Genomic DNA, 14,733 nt, shown 5'->3' with positions numbered 1-14,733 from the left:
TGCCTCCTTCCGCCAAATATAACTCATGGAATCGTTAATAAAATTCTACAATCTAACCATACTTAGTATTTGTAGCGGCGTTCACCCGGGGAAGGTTAAGTCGGTTCCAGTGGAGTTAACAGCATTACACATCAGTGCCACCCACCATTGATGATCAGCAGCAGAGTCAGTGGCATGATCTAGCCATTAGCGACTTCAGTGTTGAACATCAAAAACACAATGACTGGATACAAGTTCTCTGTCTGCCTTTACCGTCGCAAACCAGTGAGTATAAATAAACTTCAGTTTATGCCTGATTTATCCAAGCTTTAATGATGAATTTCCAGTAGTCTTTGTTTTATTGTTGTTCGGTGATAAGCACACCTGGATGCAATGTGCAAAATCAATAACTCTGACACACTCTTCTCTTGTCAAGATGTATTTATAAAATGTCCTTTAAAGCAAAGAAGCTTTAAAAAATAAATTTCACCGTCTGCAGATTATTCAGTAAATACATCAATTTAAAGAAGCATGTGAATCTATTGCAATCATTTTCAATAAAGAATGAGCTAAGTCTATTTTAATTGTTAAAAATGTTTAGTAAAATAACAGTTGAATGAAAAAAAAAAGAAAGTTAGTCGGAATCAAATATTGTTATGTCAGACAGATTGTGATTTCGATGTTATTTGGAAAATCGAACAAAATAACTTTGTTTTAGATGAGTAATATCATGAAAATTTCTTTAGTCTATTGATACTCACGTTTTCAGATGTGTTAAATCTAGTCTATTTGCTAAGAAATAACTACAACTATATATACCATCACTAAAAAAAATACCAAATAGCACTATCAACGATTATGCCATGAAACTAAAAATAGTAAATAGAGCACTACAACTAGCTTTTTTTTTTTTTTTTTAAATTACATTTTCACCCCAAACAAGACACATTGCCACTTTGGTGTAGGGGGCTACTATCAGGGGAAACATCTACTGGGGTACTATGTAGGGATTAGGGCAGCGAGATGTTGGTTCACGTTGCACTTGAACTTATGCATGTCAGTACAGTTGGGGAAGCAGTGACCTGGAATGGAATTCCAAAGTCTAGCTGTTCTGGGGAAGAAACTACTGGAGTAGAAAGATCTTTTACATCTAGGGATCTCTACAGCGTGGGGGTGGGATTTTGCAGCTTGTCGGGTCTGTCGAGGGTGTTCACGTCGTGGGGGCACAAGTGCTTGCAGTTCTTCAGAGCATTCACCATTATAATACTTGTAGAACAGGCAGAGGGATGCAACGTTTCGACGATGGGACAGAGGCTGAAGCTTAGATGCCAGTTTAGGGCCTATCAGATTTACGACTCTCTTTTGAACCCTGTCAAGGAGCGAGAGACTAGTAGCCGATGCACCGGCTCAAATATGACAGCAATACTCCATACATGGGCGAATAGTGGCCTTATAGAGGTACAGGATACTTTCGGGTGTTAGAAGTTTTCTAGCACGGTAGAGAGAGCCCACCTTCCTTGCAGCGGCCCTGGCAATGCCCTCGATGTAATTGTTCCAACTCATGTTTCCTGTGAACGTTAGGCCAAGGAGCTTGAGAGACGTACTCTCAGATAAAGAGTCGTTGGCCATTGCTATAGGTGGTAGAGAAGGTTTCTTGTAATTATTGAATGAAACCAGTTTTGTCTTGGTGGCATTGAACGTTACCATCCATTTTTGTCCCCATTCCACTACTGATTGGAGGTCATCCTCTAGTGTTTCTGCCATTACTTTAGATAAAATCAGCTAAACAGGAGGTTTTGTTCATCTTTAAATACGATAAGGCAGATGTTATCAACAGGCCTATATATAGACTGCCAAACACGCATATTTAAATAAAATGATACATACTTGCAGTGCTGGATAAACAGGGAATTTATTATCAACAACATACCTAACAAATGTTTGTACATTTATACAATGTGGCATAAGACTTTTACCCTTCTAAAGCTAAGACTATCCTAAGTATGCTCGTAGACTTCACTTGCAGATATACAGATATAAGCAAGACAGAAATAGAAACTATGATGCATACCAGATTTTAATTTTATACAGACAAAACTTGTATAAAAAAAAAACTAAAATCCTGAAGACTCATTTGATGTCATGATGGCACATAATATAATGCCAATATCTGCCATCTAATCAGATTGTTTATCCTAAGCTCACTAAAAGATAGATTTTCTCGTCACATTTTCTTGTTATACCTTTAAATTACAATGAACATACATTAGATAAACTTTACAAACAATTAACCACAAATATGCATCAATTAGAACTTATAAACATAATAGATACTAACCTGTCTAAAGTTAACTTTCTTTGTGTAAATCTAGACCTAAGTAATGGCACACATAAGTCTAATATAAACCAAATGAAGAACTAAGAGATCTTAATATAGAGTCATCCTACCCACTGTTAGTATTAAAAATGTCATATTTAATATTAACAGGTTTAAAATTCTGTAGTTCTTGAACATAGATGTTTTTAACCAGGCCACCTCTTACTACAATAGCACACTGTAAAAAGGGTTTACAGAACAAATAAGATAAACAACAACAAAACAAAGAAGTATTATTTGTTCCCTCCTCCCACAATTTTCACTTAACTTCATTACAAATATGGGTAAATTATTCTTAAAACTTAAACATTTCCGACTGCAACATAGTGTTATATATTCGTTATCATCGAGGTTATCCTTGAGGGTCACTTTTTACGTTTGGTGTATAACATCAAAAGGCGAAGGCATACATTTACGTTTCTTGTATACACTGTATAACATCAAAATGTATTCGTGTGCGTATGATTGTCTCTAATATAAATTGTTGTGTGTTTGATTATCATAAAGGGAATCGTGTGTGTGACATGTAATTTCTGAACCTACCTCTGCTTCTTCTCGCTGTTGGACCATCTGGGAATTTCTCATCCTGGAGGGAGACTTGATACCTGTTTGACGAAGATTTATCACTCCAAGACGATGAATGTGTTTTATAGTTTTTTATTTCACTTTCCCCAGAGGTCCTGCAGCAGGTGGAAGTGAAATCTGCTTGTGTGGGTTCTTCTTCACACACGTCAGCGTTCGTCTCCCCCCTCCCCAGTTAAGAGGGGGAGACCACGGAAAAACGTCCGTCTTCTTCAAAGCTCAAATCAAATCTCCCAGATCTAGCCAACCTGCCTGACCACGTCACATATACGTAATCTGGTCAGCTGACCTTTGGTTCTGGTAAACGTGTCTACCTCCACGTTTACTCACCTCTCTCTCTCTCTCTCTCTCTCTCTCTCTCTCTCTCTCTCTCTCTCTGTAACAATAGCATCCATAAATTATTTAATAGGAATGTTGTTAAAAATAAGATTACCCTGCAGTCGACTTATGAAAGCTAAAATCACCTCCAGATCTAAATTACCAGCTACTCTAGCATGTTTGGGCAGAAATGAAAACAACTGCTCTTTGGAAGGGAGGTGCCGCTTGAAATCTGTTGTTTATGAGGCTAAAATTATACCTACCACACCAAACTCTACTAGTGGAATATACATAAGAATGACATCAGGGATAAACCACTTAAGTAATGGGTTAACTTAGAGATCCAAAGACACTGAAAATTTGAGGATATACATTTTTTGAACTTTGTTGATTCCAACCAAGTTCAAAAAAAATCTGTATCCTCAAATGTGCAAATACATTAAAATTTGAAATAACATTATTTTTTCTACACTTTTAAATGTTTAAATTCATTTATTCTTTCTATAATACTTCTATTGGTGATTTATGCAGTTAGAACTACTACTACTACTACTACTACTACTACTACTACTACTACAACAACTACTAATGAATGCTACACCATGGTGTTTACATATATATATTTATCAATGTTTTAGATATAATTCATATTTACAGGTTTATTTTTACATTTTTTATTCAGAGTTAAGAAGGTGAATACTAGAATAAGTAATAAAATTAATTTGTAATATAATTTTTTTCTGACTGAAGTATTTATAAACAAAGTTGTTGTTGTTGGGTTTTTTTTTTCCAAGTGACTTTGATTATATAAGTCTACTCAAATATTTATCTTGCAGAGAGAGACAAAAACTTGGATATTCTATATAAGAACAAAAAGGTTGTGAAAGAGAAAGACAAAGAGAAACAGCACCGTATCAATGACTCCAGCGACACAGAGAGGCAGCAAAAAGAAATTCCTGTAAAGAAATTAAAGGTATTTTTTATGTTGGTTTTTGTATTGTTCAAACTTGCCACTTAATTTTTTAATAAATGCTTTCTCGACCATTTTACTCTGCATGATTCCTATTAAATTGCTATTATTAGATTTACTTTAAATGTTATGCTGTAGCAATATTTACATCTGCAGCCAAGTAAAAATAAGGTTAGAATCAGAAATTTTGCGCATAAGTTTAAAATTTAAGAGAATAAAAAATTCCATTAGAAGTTGGTTGATTCCTTGATAGCTGGAAAATTGCCTCTGTAATATCAGTTTTTAAGAATTCTGAAAGAACTGACCTGCAAAATTATAGCCTTATAAGTCACTTTCTGCTCTTCTTTAACCAATCTAGCCATAGTCCACCATCTTGAAAATGAGAAACAGCATGGATTTAGGCAATTTTGTTCTATTGCAGATATCCTAATATTCATCTTTGAATGCATATACCATACACTGGATAAGTTGATATATTCAAGGCCTTTGACAAGATTGACAGGAAGATTAATTTGCATAATTTTATTAGACGGATATTTAATATAATCAGATCCTTTTTAGTTAAAAGAAAAATTCAAGTTATTCACGATGGCTATATATCTAAACATTGTATTAATGCGGATGTGTTTTAGAGGTGACACATTATTTTCAACATGGACAAATCAAACGTAAAGATAATGTGAACAAATATCTTTCTACCCCACTGAATGCACTCTTTAAATCTGGCCCTTGATCACAATAGCTCTTTACAATGTGTCATGTGCCTTGTTTGAGATGAAGAAAAGTAAAAGAAAAAAGAAGTGAAACTAGAGCTACGTGTACAGGAAATTGCAGTAAAGGACTTTTTTTTCTCTTTGGCTGATGAGCTGATTCAGTTTGGTTTTCCTTTTTTGTAGCTACGCCTTCATTCATCCCTCCCTCTCAGGAGGCAAGCCATAGGAAACTTATGTGTATGAGAGTAAAACATTAAAAAACGAGAGTCATTGAGCAACAAGATTGTTGAAGTTTGTTTTTGTTTTATGTCATTACTAGCCTAGGTGCCCGGTGTTGCTCGGGTGTTTGGAGGTGTGTGTTGAGCGAAAAGAAAAAAGTGGTAGAAAGTAGACAGGCAGGCTTGAACCCATACCGCGAAGGAGGAAAAGAACGTGAATAAAAAAAATGTGCCGTTTTTTTCGTTGCATCCATCGCCAAACCGGAAGAGGCAAAGGTTTAAATTAAAGTTAGTCAATCGAAAAGAGGGGATGACTTTTGAAAATATTGGCGAAAAAAGTGACCCCTCCTTGTAGAAAAGTGCCCAGTTGAGGGTGAAGGAATTAATGTTTTTAGCCAATTTTTCAATATTTGTCGTCTGAAGACTCAAGCTTCAAAACGATACTGATCTCATGAAAATCCATCGCCTCTGTCAAAAGTTTTCGGCAGACATACAAACATACATGCATACATACATTTAAACAGACAGGTGAGAATTATATTATAGACTAGCCTGGATGCCCGGTATTGCCCGGGTATTTGTAGATATATATAAAAAAAAAGTGGTAGTAGGCAGGCAGGCTTGAACCCGTGACAAAAGCGGAAAAGAAAGTGGAAGAAAATCTGACATCTGACTCCTACTCCATGACGCGACCGGAAGTGTAAAGCGTTCAAATTTAATGTAGTCAATGAAAAAGATGACTTGTAGAAATGGTGTTGCTTTTAAACCTCCCACAAAAGTTTTTAATGTGGGGATAAAAGCAGCTAGGGCAAAAAGGGGGGTACTCTGGTAGTATTTAAATAATTGTAATTGTCTCAGTATGAAGGGTTTCCCCTACATTGATCAAGGACTAATTACAGAACAGATACTACCTGGCCGGGAGGTTGAGTTTGCATGCGATTTGTTTCGTTTTATTTACATGAAAAAGACAAACAAACACTCAAAACGGGAATTTTTTAAAACTCAATCAAAAAAAAGATAGACAATATCCATTTGCAAATCCTAGATATTACGATCTAGGAAGTATAAGAAAACTTCTCCTGGAATCTAATCTACGCAAGAACACCAATGAAAAAAGCCTTTCATGAACATACACAAACGTGCGCGTCCATTTTGCCTTTTACATATTAGATTATTGCTTACTTACTTGTACTTAAGATGGTTATTATCCTGGTTGGATTGAGCCGGCTTCCTCCTGTGCACAAACTGCATCTCTAACCGTCACAGACCAGTTTCGACGATCCTGGGTCAGGTCACAGAAAATGGTTACCACTCCCGATTTCAGTGCCGGAGACTAACTATTTGTGTGCCTAATAATACTGCCAGGTTGTCCTTAATTTTTGTGGCCCAGGTTTTCAACTGCCCACCTGCATGTTTGTGCCTGCCAAGCAGAGAGAGGGAGAGAGGATCTTGTGGGTAAGCTTTTCCTCTGGTCGACAAGCTGCATATTCAAACCACCAGAGACGTCGTTGGAGAAGGACGGACTGCAGAGAACATATGGTCAGTCTTTGGCAGAGAGTAGAAACTAGAACACGATCTCTACAACAGCATTGCAGAATGCTGCAAAGACGGTCGTTGTCGAAAACTTCTAGTTTGTGCAGATCTGCCATTTTCATAGGCCACATCTCACAGCCAAGAGAAGGATGGTTCTCACTATTGTCTGATCGATGCATTCTTTCTTGTTCAAGTGTCTTTCCTGTCAAGACCACAGAGACCAGTTGAGATGGAAGAATACGGACCATGCTGATCCTATTTGCCATCCGATTTCAGCCACTGTCTGCCCAGTTAGTGTGATAGTAGAGCCAAGATAGACAAAGGAATCCATATCATATAGGTGAATTCCATCCAGCGTGAGCGGCAAGTAAATACTCTGATCAATCAGCAAGGACATGACCTTTGTTTTGGAGGCATTGATAGGCATTCCTAATCTGCGAATGACAGTTTTCAAGCAGTTGAGTACTGTTTTCACCTCCTTGTCAGTTGATCCAACCAGGACAATATCATCTACATAAGCAAGGTCGGTCACTATCACGTTTCACCCAACCGCAACCCCTTGTGACCTTGCAGGGCTTCATTGAGGCTATAATTAATCACATAGTTGAAAAAAATGGAGGAGTGGGCACAGCCCTGTCGAACGCTTAACTTCACCTCAAAGTCTCCGACTCTTCACCATAGGCCCATACTCGGGCCCTAGTAGACTGATAGTAAGCTTTCAATAATCCTCAAAAGTTTTGCTGGCATACCATCTGGCTGCGAATATGCCAGAGTGAATCTGGATCAACAGGTTCAAATGCAGCTGCAAAGTCAACAAAGCAGAAGACTGGCTTGCTGAAATGCCCAACAATTTTCCAGGATGAACTAAAAGCTGAAAATCTAATTGGTATGACCCCCTGCCCAGTCGAAAGCTGCATTAAGAAGGGCATGTACGGGAGTTGCGGACACTTTGGAATCTACACAGGAGAACCATAAAGGCTTTTGCCACAACATCAATGAAGCTTATCCCCCAATAATCTGAGCAGATTTTTCTGCCGCCCTTTTTGAAGAATGGAAGAAGCACTACCTCACTCCAATCAGAAGGGGACGTTTCAGTGTGCCAAATTGCCTCAAAGGCTTCTAACACCCACGGGACAAACATCTCAGGCAAAGCATTGTTGATTTCTGCTGTGATCCCATCCTCACCAAGAACCTTGTTTTGCAGGTGGTGCAATAATCTCTTACTTCATTCAGTGTAGGAGGCATGGTGTTGCAGTCATGTTGCTTAGCTTGGGTCACATCCACATTCACTTATTAGCTAGAAAGAAAAATGAAAACTTATAGAAAGAAAGAAAAACAAAAACTTTGTCTGCCACATCTCTACTGCGAATTTAGAGAGATGATCAGCTAGTTCTGTTGACAAAGTGAAGTAGGGACAAACTATGTAGATAGAAGAAGACCAAATACTGTTACAATGCTACAATTCTTTTTTTTTTATTTCTCAACCTTGATATTGTTCCAGCCCTCTCCCAATTTTGATTTCTCAACCTTATCATTTGTTCCAGCCCTCTCCCAATTTTGTATCATACCCAGCACAGTTGTGCACAGTTGTGCTGGGTATGATACAAAATTGCATCCAGTGATGTTGTTCCAATTTGGGAGCCCAGTTCAGTCCCTTCCTTTAAAACAAATCTCAAAGAAACCTTTTCCATAGCAAATACTTCATGAATGGCTTGAGATATGGTGAATGCCACTACAAGTAACTTAAACTTAAAAATTTTGATGATTTAAAAAAGTAAAAGAAAATAATTTTCTTGTACGAGATTAAACCTGGTTTTAAGCAGTACCATCAGCTTGCAACGGCCACAGAACATTTGTCTAGGGATTGTCAACGAACATACACTGTAACATGAGCTAAACAATTTCCTCGAAGGTGAAGAAAGTCGTGAGTATCCATTTGTAGTTAACCATAACAAATTGAAAATGTTAAATGGAGCAGATCCTCACATATGTTTAAGAACTTTGTGAAAATTTAAGCAGAAGTCATCCAACAGGGGAAATCAAAGAAGCTTGACAAATGAATCTCACACCAATTTAATGAAAATCGGCAAAATTACAGATAAAGTATCATCATATTCAATTTTATGTCCATATTACATGCTGGACAGCTTTAAGAAATTGATTTCCAAACTAACCTATCTCTGGTAAGGTCTTTATTTATCCCTCTTTCTCTCAAATCTATTCTTATCACTTCCTCATATATTTTTCTTGTCCTTCTAAATGGACTCTGCTACCTCAACTGTTCTATATCTACTAACTCGAACTCTCATCCACTCTTTCAATGTTATATCATTGTTGTCTTCTGTTCTGAATACTTCTCGCTATACTGTCCACATTTAATCTTCTTTTCAGATCTAAGCCTGGCATAGATTCATGTTATACATCCATCATATCATTTTTATGTCCTTTTTCTCCTTGCAACGCATGTCCTAAATCCTCACGGGCCAGGTTTCGCTTTCATACGTCATCACAGCATACACATACCTGATAGACTCTTTCTTCGCTTGGTTAACGGTGGTGACACTCTGTTGGTTAGTAATAACAAAAGTTCCCTGAATTTACTCCTACTCCTAATTCTTATAACCACGCTAGCACTTGCCCCTCCCTGTACTCCAATGGTATCTCAAAAGTAATAAGACTTCTGAACATTTCCTAACCCCCCCCCCCTACACACACACGCAAAGAACATCAGAAGGTGATGACTGTTGGTATATAGGAAAATTAAACAACTGGTTTTCTTAATCCCAGTGAAATTGAAATCTCGGGTAAATATTCTCAGCAAATGCACAAAAAACTGCTATGTACAAGTCTGACATTTGTCAATGGTATAGGTCTAATCGTTTTTGTTTTCTCACAAAATAAAATATTGCCTATATTCTGACTCTGGATGATAAAGTTTAATCTTTTTATTTTACTTTTCAGGAAAAGAAAAAAAAATCCTCCCGGAGATGTGGAGAGTGCATATCATGTCATCGGCAGGAAGATTGTGCTCGATGTGATTTCTGCAAAGTATGTTGCAATTTTGATTTTTAATTTGAAAATAAGTAATAACTATAATTGTATTTTTGTTGTTTTTTTTAAAGAAAAATCATTAATGGACTTTTATTTCATCACCCTCCTCCCTATTATCATAACCAACCATACAGAAGAACAGGTATGACATTGGGTCAATTAAAGTGGTCTCCCCTGCTGTTACTAACCACTGATGAACACTCTCAAACACCTTGACTGCACTTCTTTCAAAGTTGGCTTAGTCAACTGACTTTTAGCTCTCTGGCGCAATAGTAAAGTGTTGTCTTGGAGCAATTTATTTTTCTTGTATCCTCTGCTTACTTCACTTTCACTAACTGATACTTCTTAGGCCAGCATTTGGAATGTTTACAGCAATTAAAAATCTATTATTAAATTAGTAATAGTGGTGAACAGTGATGAAAGTATTCAGTGTTTTCTTGGAAATCTGGATTTTAGCATATCAAAGATATAACCAAAGAAAAAGAAAGATCTTAGAAATGAACAATAGTAAATAATAAATTTCCAACAAATAAAGCAGATGACATGAGAAATTAAAACCTTGAAATCTTCAGTCTGAGGTTCTATCAACTGACCTGTTTGACTTTCTTATAAATAGAGCTTAAAACATTACCTGAACAAAATAATTATAACTTTAGCATAATGTCATAGATTTATTATTAAAATCCTGTTTCAAAGTATGAATTCATTTATTTATATATTTTATACAAACATGAATTTATCCATTAGGGTTTGTGTTCCTTCATAGAAGCGCTGGTTGAGTTTGAATAAAACAAATACGTATTAGATACGTTTGAAGCCAAAACAATGCATTATTACAAAATAAACAGATATTTATTTTGCTTGAAATTCATACTGAAATTCATAAATATATTTCGAAGATACACTTCATCATCAGTATTTCTTTCTTTTTTTCTTTGCCATGTTTTGGAGCACAGAATCAGTAGAAGTCCATTTGCTGTTTTAACGGCAGTCTTTTCAAATATCGGAACGGTGCATTAATCACGTGGAATTCACGTTAGGGTTTGTGTTCCTTTATGGAAACGCTGGTTGAGTTGGAATAAAATAAAAATATAAATTTCAATATAAATTTAAAACAAAATAAATGTTTATTTTGTAATAATGCATTGTTTTGGTTTCATACATATTTATTTTATTTAAACTCAACCAGTGCTTCCATGAAGGAACACAAACCCTAACGTGAATTCCGCATGACCAACGCACTGTTCTGATATTTGAAAAGACTGCCGTTAAAACAGCAAATCGACTTCTACTGATTCTATGCTCCAACAACAACATGGCAAAAAAAAAAAGAAAGAAATACTGATGATGAAGTGTATCTTCGAAATATATTTATAAATTTCAAACAAAATAAATATCTGTTTATTTTGTAATAATGCTTTGTTTTGGCTTCAAACGTATCTAATACATATTTATTTTATGAGTTTATGCATTTAAATATACTAGAATTAATGAATCTGTAGATTCCATTATTACTAGTTTCCAAAAATATATTTGAAGCTCAAATATCACCAGAACTTACCACAGTCTATTTTAGATCAAATGTTTCATTGTACCAATTTGTTATGAAACTAGAAATAATTTTAAGTTAATGTTTAAATCTCTGTATAAAAGTATTGGATGTAAATAGCTTCTAAAACATTTCATATTTTAATGATAATTTGTTAAGAAGTCAGAAATAAATTTTCACTTAACAGATTAATTGCTCAAAAAATGTGAAGTAATTTAGTTGTATTCTAAAGCTATTAACATAAGCTGTTACATAATCTATATTTATATACCTATTTTTCTAATAATAGATAAAAGTGTCATCTACATTTGCACTAGACATGTTCAACTCCTCACTGATTATTGTTTTGTTCTTCTTACTTGCTGATTATTATTATTACATTTCATTTCAATTTTGTCTATTCTCCTGGATCGTCATTGACACGCATATTAGTTAGTAAAGGATGCTGCTGACAGATACAAAAATGTTTGAACAGATCATAAGATTTTGATGCAGTTGATAACACACAAAGTTAGCATACTGATAGCCATGTAGGACATTCTTTTCAAAGTCTATCCAAATAAGAAAATGTCAGCTCTTAGGAGCTTGTGACACAGCCAACCTAGTTATTGATTGTTAAATTAATAAATTAATATTCGAAATATTTTACATCATTCATAGTCATTGATTTATGCTAATGCAAAAACAAAACAACAATGTCATCACCACTTTCATGGTCGACATGTTGGAATTCAAATCCACAATGATGATTACAGAAACGAATATATAACAAAAACTGATACACTAATAAAGTAATTTTTATACATTTTTTTAAACATTTTGTACTTTTTTCTTTACAGGACATGAAAAAATTTGGTGGACCAAACAAGATCCGGCAGAAATGCAGACTCCGACAGTGCCTAAATTTTGTAAAGAAAAATCTTTTTTCATTTTATTTTTAATCAGTATATCTCTGTATAAAGTAATATATGTACATATATATGCACAGGATTCATTCCTAAACTAATTAACCTATCATTATGAATTTTGAAACACAGCTGTTCGTTGCGGTCTATATTTAGTTTTAGCAAAGAGAATAAAAAGAGAGGGGAACCCCTTGTAAAAAAATTAGATATTTATACATTTTGTGAAATTTTAATAAGTATTAGGTATCAATTAATAAATACTCCTCAAATTTCTGTTGCTTTGGAGTATTTTAAAGGGTTTTTAGCGGGCATAATATGGGCACAACCCTTATTTGAAAATTCAGATGTTTCAGATTTGCATTGAATTTGATTCATAGTCATAAGACACAAATTAAAATTTTCAAGAATGCTTAAGCTTAAACGTTAAATTTCAGACAATTTCCAGAATCAAATTCATGTAAGGTTTTTTGATCAAAATTGCAGTAAGAATTCTGGATATGAGGTTTAGTATCGTTATATATTTATTTTAATTTTTGTAAGGAGGTATAAAAGTGATATGAAACTGTTTTGTAAGGGGGAATTAATTTTACCTGTTATAAAACATGTATTTTAGTTATACATAAGAGGCTCAAGAACAAAGCCTTAAAGAAAAAATTAAGCATGAGACAAAAGACGAAAGATGTAAATGATAATAATAAAAAAAATACAAAAGCTTGTTTTTCACTGAGTGAAAAAATAGTGTTGCTAAGAATGGAAATTATATTGGAAAATGAACTTTTTTATTTCAAATGTTTTAGCTTATCTATTAAATGAGCTACATATTTTAACTTATTCAGCAAAACCAACTTGATTATAGAGATGCCAACCTCATTTTTTTTTGTCCATGATTAGAGTTTTAATTCTCTCTTCCATCTCATTCTGAATATGCATAACTCTTTTGGTTATCTCTTCTGGTATTACACTTTAACTGTTTTGTCCTCTATCAGTGAAACAGGAATCTTAGACTGAGACAATTTTTATGTTTTGTCTCAATCCAAAGTGCCTCTATTGTGAAGCTAGATTTGCCCTTCACATCAAAAACTGACCTTGTATCTAACTCTGCCCTTGTTAGGAGGCAGTTAAATAGGCATAACTTTGTTATTGATTGCCAAGTTTGTTCAATGTTAATCATTTGCATCTTCTTCAATTTTACTCTTTTTTTCATACAGGGACTTATTTTATCTGGCCAGAAATGGAAACCTCGTCCTGGTGACAAGGATCGAGACAATCGTACAGTTACTTCTATTACTGAATCCGTTTACACAAATGTCAACAAGCGCAGGTCAGTCTGTTTGTTTTTAAATTATACTTGAGTAGAAGATCTTTCCTCATCACTAACAATAATAAAAAAAATAGTTATTACTTATTAAAAATTAGCAGATACCTCCATATTGTTCTTTGGCCTTTTTGGCTAGGAGCAAAGTGTAGTATACGTTCTGATACTGCACTTCACCTTTTCTGACCTCGATCAGCAGAGAAGAAATCCTAGATTGAGGCAATTTTTATTTTTTTTCCTCTTCAAAGTGCCCCTTTTTGGGGAGCTGGATTTTCTCCACATTAAAAACCAACCGTGTGTCTAACTCTGCCCTCATGGTCAGGCAAGTAAATTGGAATCTTCATGAGTTTTTTGTCTGCGTTGGTGGTCATTATAGTGTCAACAGGCGATTTCTATGATTACCAAGGGGCATATTTATCAGACTATGGTGCAGACAAACCTTCTTAAAGTTGTGGAAATGTGGCTAATAACAGTTGTGGTCTGCAGTCTTCGACAACGGCTGTCTTTACTGCATTCTGTGTTACAGCCATGTAGATCAAGTTCCAATCCTGATAACTTCTTTCTTTAGACTTCTTTTCTTTGGAATTTCCTCCCTGCTCTTTGCTTTTTGGACATTACAAATATATAGAAATTTAAATATAATTCATACAAATATCTTCCTGCTCAACTCTTTACTCAAATTGCCCCTCCCCAAATCTGGTCCCTATCACAGCTTCCCCTTAAACTTTAATGGTAATATGTTTTGATTGGAGTGAATAAAAGTTATTTTAAAACTTTTGAGAATTCAAACTTTCCATCTCCTACTCCTGCCATCTGTCCTTCTCTAACACTGTTGTTTCGGTCATGCCATGCAAGGAAGAGCTCATCCATGATGTCCTTCTAGCCTTTCTCCTTCTGGTTTGTGTAAACGTTCATAAACAGTTGAAGATCTACGTGGGTGCAGACAATGAAAGACTACCTGGCAGCACTATCAGGCCCACAAGTAGTTGGTCTTTAACTATAAAATTTGGATTAGCTAGCTATATTGTGTGATATAGCTCAGGATTGGCAAAAGTCATGGTTAGAGATGCTGTTCTGGGGAAGCTGACTCGACCCAATCAGGGAGATAGCCATTACAAGTACAATCAAGTACTCTTGAATGTCAGGATTGAAGAAAGATGCCTCTGTATTCCTGAACCCCACATGAGTATTTTTATTCATTTTTTTTTTAATCTCTATTTTTA

At 35.3% G+C, this 14,733-nt stretch overlaps 1 protein-coding gene across 2 annotated transcripts in view; it reads left to right on the top strand.

Moving 5' to 3' along the window:
- The window catches only part of LOC145277793 (CXXC-type zinc finger protein 1-like), an 82,625-nt gene that overhangs the window by 42,766 nt on the left and 25,126 nt on the right, over positions 1–14,733 (top strand). For both annotated transcript variants that reach the window (XM_080129611.1, XM_080129610.1), the window contains exons 4-7: positions 4,093–4,229; positions 9,652–9,738; positions 12,130–12,198; positions 13,404–13,516. In XM_080129611.1, coding sequence (XP_079985737.1) covers positions 4,093–4,229; positions 9,652–9,738; positions 12,130–12,198; positions 13,404–13,516 — 406 coding nt within the window. The remainder of the gene's footprint in view (positions 1–4,092; positions 4,230–9,651; positions 9,739–12,129; positions 12,199–13,403; positions 13,517–14,733) is intronic.

The sequence above is a fragment of the Euprymna scolopes genome, chromosome 6 (genome assembly GCF_053919585.1).
Source record: "Euprymna scolopes isolate OS-2025 chromosome 6, ASM5391958v1, whole genome shotgun sequence".
NCBI classification, from domain to species: Eukaryota; Metazoa; Mollusca; class Cephalopoda; order Sepiida; family Sepiolidae; genus Euprymna; species Euprymna scolopes.
The sequence above is the reverse complement of the archived record's forward strand: the minus strand, read 5'-3'. Positions and strand labels throughout refer to the sequence as shown.